The following is a 5,320-nucleotide window of genomic DNA, read 5'->3' on the forward strand; positions in this document are numbered from 1 at the left end:
ACTCCCCTTTCTTTCACGCCTCCATATCCAGTCAAGGTTCTGCAGTTTTCACTTCCTGCATATCTCCTGACTCCATGTCCCTAATCCCCTGGGTCAGTCCTCTGGTGCAGACTCCATCACCTTGTCCAGACTCCATCAGCTTTCTCCTGGAATAGGGCAGCAGCTCCCCAGACAGGCCTCCACGTGCCTGGATGGCCAGAGTGACAACACAGGAACAGCAAGTCATCAGGTCACTCGGGAAATTCACATCCTTCCGCTGTTTACAGGGTCCTTCCTCCCAGTGTCCCAGCCCCTGTTGGACCCTTGCTGCTTGGACCATTCTTCACCCTCCGTTTCTGATTGACCTCTACTCAACTTACAGTTCTCCTTAGTCATCTTTGTTTTCCAAGAAGTTTTCCCTGACTCCCCTCTCCTCTCAAAAAGTCTAGCACAGAAACTCCTTCTCAGGAACCACTCCATCCATGGCCTCTTCACCCCTCACATTTGTCCTTCCGCTCCCATCTGTGAGCCCTTGCGGCCATGAGTCGTGCCTTCTTCATCACCGTAGGCCCATCACCCTGCGCGGGCTCGGGTGCATGGGGAGGACCAGCAAGCCCTGATGGGGCCACCGTGTGCAGGTCTAGGGTTCTGTACCCCGCTGTCTTTGGCCATCGCTCAAAGGAGGGGTGGAGGCTGGAGCACCTGCCGTGGACACTCTTCCAGGTTCTCTTGCCCGAATCCAGTCCTTGAGTCCCCCCTGGTGGCGTTCCTGACATAGACACCTCCTGACCGAGAAAGCGTTAGGGAGCGGGAGCAGAGCTGCGCCCTCTGGCCTGGTGGCCGCCTGCCGTCAGGGCGCACACAGACCTCGTCCCTGCCGCCCCCGCCCCAGCACCCTGCGCACGGCGGCAGTGATCTCGCGGTTGCGCAGGCTGTAGATGAGCGGGTACAGCAGCGGCGTGACGTTGGTGTAGACAAGCGCGAGCATGCGGTCCCGCCGCGGCGAGTAGCTGGACTTGGGCCTCACATACATGAAGGTGGCACAGCCGTAGTGCAGGAAGGTGACGGCCAGCTGTGAGGCGCAGGTGGAGGCGGCCTTGCGCCGGCCCCCGGGGGAGCGCAGGCGGCGCAGGGCGGCGGCGACGGCCCCGTAGGAGGACAGGATGAGCAGCGAGGGCAGCAGCAGCAGCACCAGGCAGGCGCCCAGCAGGGGAAGCTCGTCGGCGTAGCTCCGCGTGCAAGCCAGCTCCAACAGCGCCGCGATGTCGCAGAAGAAATGCGCCAGCAGGCGGGAGCCGCAGAAGGGCAGGTGGAAGACGGCCACCGTGAGCCCCACGGACACCGCCATTCCCCCGAGGCAGCAGGCCAGGGCCAGCCTCGCGCACAGCCCTGGGGTCACCACTGCGCTGTAGCGCAGCGGGTGGCAGATGGCCACGTAGCGATCATAGGCCATGGTGGCCAGCAGGAAGCACTCGGCCCCACCCAGCGCCACGAACATCTGCATCTGAAGGGCGCAGCCCAGAAAGGAGATGGGGCTGCCCCTGCCGAGGCCTGGCGCGGCCAGGTCGGCCAGGGAGCGGGGCACCACCACCAGAGTGTAACAGAGCTGGATGGCTGACAGCTGGCACAGGAAGAACAGCATGGGCGGTCGGCTGGGCACTGAGGCCACGGCCACCAGGATGAGCAGGTTCCCGCCCAGGGTGGCCAGGTGCACGGCCAGCAGCAGCAAGAAGAGCACCGGCCTCAGGCGCGGGAACTCAGAGAAGCCCTGAAGGAGAAAGCCGCAAGGCGGGCTGGCATTGCCTGGGCTGTCCATGCACTGGCCTGCCCAGAGGCACCTGTAGGAAAGAAATGGGGAAAGGGAGAGCTTGTGGGTATAGCTCCTCTGCCCCAGTGGTTGAGAAAGTGCTAGATGGAATTTAAAGGGTAGGAGGGAGTAGCGGCTCCAGAGAGGGGGGTAGGGTTCCCGGGTGCGTTACCAGCCTCCCCTGCCCCTTGCTGGTGTTTTATCAACTTGTATAGTTTTGCCTGCCTCCTGGACTAGACTTCTCAACGTGCTTTTTCCAAAGAAGCCTTAATTTTAGGCCCTTTCCTTTCAACCTATCACTCCTGACTCCACCTACAGAGGATTCCCTGCCTTCAGACCCTAGTTATTATTTGGTGGGTCTTGTATTGCCAGGAGTATTATGCTGCTCTCAGCCTTAGCTCCTCAAGGCAGGGAATGTGTCTTTACGCCCTGCTTCTATTTTCTCCTGCCTGCCCTTTGAGTTGCTTTCTGTGGTGTGTCACAGAATCGCAAAAACAAGATACAGATGAAGACCTTGGCGATAATCTCATACAATCTCATAATTTTAAAAAGGAAAATAAAGCTGGTGGGATGTGTGTAGGGGAGGCTTAAGCACTCACAGAAAGCTAGGAACAGAATCTGCTTTCCTGAGGCTGAATCCAGAACTTCCCATGATCCCATAAGTAGCCATAAAAAAGGGTCACTGGGATCAGTTGTTAATCCACATTGATTTAGCCTTAAATAGAGATGTCTGTTCCAGGTGCTGAAGCAGACACTTAGGCAGCAGGGAGAGTAGTGGGAAGGCCTCTCTGGGTGCTTCAGGAACAAAATGTCCCTAACCTTTTTATTAACACTCTGTCAACGTGAGAAAAAGTGATGTGTATCTGTTCTAACTCGCCTTTCAGAGTTAGCAGTACATTCCAAATTTGCTGACTGAGCACAATTTCTTTCTCAGCGTTGCCCGGTGACTCATTTGCAGGCAACATTTGGAAAACTTTGACAGCATGTAGGTTGGCTGCAATTGTTGCAAATCTTTGCAGTGAGGAACATGAGGTGATAAGGACTTTAGGCAAACTGCAGGAGGGTGTTTGATTTTCCAGTAGTTATTAATGACATCTCTTTTTATTTCCGTATCTCTTTTTATTAACTTTAATTATAAGCTCAACTATTATTTCCTCTTAGTGCCTCTGAGTCACTGTTGATGACTGATGTTGGAAGTGGAATTTGTGCATGGTTGTTATACCACAGAACACAACAGCAATAAAGCCGGGTTAAGGACAACGGGTAAATCAGTGGAAGAACTGGATTTTTGCTATCTAATGCTCCTTTTTGAGAGGAGAATTTTGGTGGTTTATATTTATCAGTATCACTCCATGTTCTTTCTTGTCATCTGAGGGGAGCACCTTCAAACACGAGGGTGGGGTCTTTTAGAGGAGTGGGGTGGGGTTTGGCATGGGTGGTAAGAGGGGAGTCACTTCCCATCTGTTTTAGAGCCCTTACATTTGTTGTTGTTTGTTTGTTTGTTTGTTTTGGCTGGTATTTATCTTTTGAGCCAATTTAACAAACCTATGTTGAGTGCCTCTTCCTTGCCGAGTGTCGAGTGTCTTAGCTGTATGTGGGGACAAGAGGGAGAAGCCTGGCTGTCCTGGAGACTCAGGTAAGCTGACACTGTGGAAGTACCCCCCGTGGTCCTCTTCACTCTGCCTCGGCTTGCCGTTCTCTACTTCTTTCTTTTCATCTCCTTAAAGAAGCAGGGAGGGGGGCAGAGAGACAGAAGCAATCCTGTTCTTTTTCCTTGTGTTCGCATTGTGCAGAAATGATAAGAAAGTTTGGGCGGGGACACCAGTAACTACAAGCTCAAGGTGCGTCATGTTTTACAAACAAGGCTGTGGAAAGCAAGCCAGGTAGGTTGATCCAATCAAATGTAGACTGAGGAATGTTTCTACTTAGTTTGGTGTATTCAGGAGCATTTATCATAAACCCTAGGAATGTATGTTAGAAATGTCTTTTATTGGGGGGTGGGTGGCAGGATGGGGGGCAGGGCAGAGACACTTTTCAAGCTCAATGATTTGATTGAAAATCCAGCTCCACCCTAGTAGAAGCTGCAGAGGGAAAACACTACAAGGACTGCCTGAGCCACCTTTCTCCCCAGGGGCAGAAGGGCAGATATTCTCATTTCCGGGTGATTAATAACACTGGCAATAATAGCTACACTTAAGAGACTGGTAGGTCCTTGCTCAGAAGGACTTTACACATTTAACTCACTTAATCCTAGTGACTCTTAGTATACTCATGATGAGGTAGGTAGACTCTTAGTCTCCCCATCTTACCAACAAGGAAATTGAGGCCTAAAGGAATTAAATGTCATGTAGCTGGTTAGTGCTAACGGCAGGTTTTATACTCAAGCAACCTAGCCTCTCATAGTTCATGGTCTTATCCACTACACAGTCTTCCGTATTTATACCTCTCCTAAAAAATCCTCTCCACGTAAGACATACCCTACCCCTTTCCCCATATCTTCCACTGTCCCTTGCCCAGAAATTGCCTATACTCTTCTAGGCATTTCTGTCCTCAGATTTCCCTTTGCTGACATTTCTCTTGAGGACATGTAGATGTGAGCAGTAATACAGATAACCTCAGATAGCAAATCTAAAAATAATTTCTCCTTAGCTTTGACATTCATCACTGGTATTGTTACTGTTCTGGCAGATCTGCCTTCCTAATTGTGTAAGGCCCCATGGAGCACCCACAGACTCATGGCTGGCTGGTGGCCCAGGACATCTGGATGTGGCTGGAAGCCTCACTGGGCTGGGGTTACAGATCTGGGATTTGATTTTTGCTGTGCAGAATAATGAAAATGATCTGTAATAATGATGTTTTGAAGTCATTTTAATAGTCAATCAAAGCACGTCTAAAAAGAGGTTGGCCAGTGAGAGATTTGAGAGGCAGACAAGTCAGGCCCCTCTGGGTTGTAAATATTCCATAAGAACTGGAATAGAGCTTAGAGGTCAAAGGTCCAGATCCTCCTGTTATAGCCAGCGAGGCCCAGAGAGGTCACATAACCAGCCTAGGGTCTCACTGCTGTCTGTAGCAGAGCAAGACCAGAGCTCAGGTCTCACAACTCCTGGTTGATGGTTCTATTTCTGCCAGAATTGTCTTTCAGAGTAGACCCGAGCCCACTGATCTAGTATTATTGTTTACAAAAGCACCAAAAGAGAGGTCACAGAAAAATTAGATCGTTGTCTCCCAGGGACTTAAATATAGAAGATTATAAATATGCATGAATTTCCCTAACTTGACTTAATAATCTATCATGGGCCTCCAGTCTATGAATTCATACAAATTGTTCTGCAATCTATTTTCTTCCAGTGCTTCCTTTTAGGAAAAATACATACTATATATTCAAAAGTTGGGTTTTTTTTTTTCCTTTTTAAAGTCCTCTGTGAAGTAGGAAAAGTGTGTGTGTGTGTGTGTGTGTGTCCCGTGTCGTTCCCCCCCCCATGTAAAATTTTGCTTTGTTATTTGCTGAGTTTGACTTGGGATGGGGACCAGTCA

The 5,320-nt window shown here is 50.6% G+C and overlaps 1 protein-coding gene across 1 annotated transcript; it reads right to left on the bottom strand.

Moving 5' to 3' along the window:
- Positions 1 to 829: 829 nt before the first annotated feature.
- On the bottom strand, positions 830 to 1,795 carry LOC118532581 (olfactory receptor 10AC1-like). The gene has a single exon (XM_036087252.1). The coding sequence runs from the start codon at positions 1,793 to 1,795 to the stop codon at positions 830 to 832; it is 966 nt and encodes a 321-aa protein (XP_035943145.1).
- Positions 1,796 to 5,320: the final 3,525 nt, after the last annotated feature.

The sequence above is a fragment of the Halichoerus grypus genome, chromosome 12 (assembly GCF_964656455.1).
Source record: "Halichoerus grypus chromosome 12, mHalGry1.hap1.1, whole genome shotgun sequence".
Taxonomy (NCBI): domain Eukaryota; kingdom Metazoa; phylum Chordata; class Mammalia; order Carnivora; family Phocidae; genus Halichoerus; species Halichoerus grypus.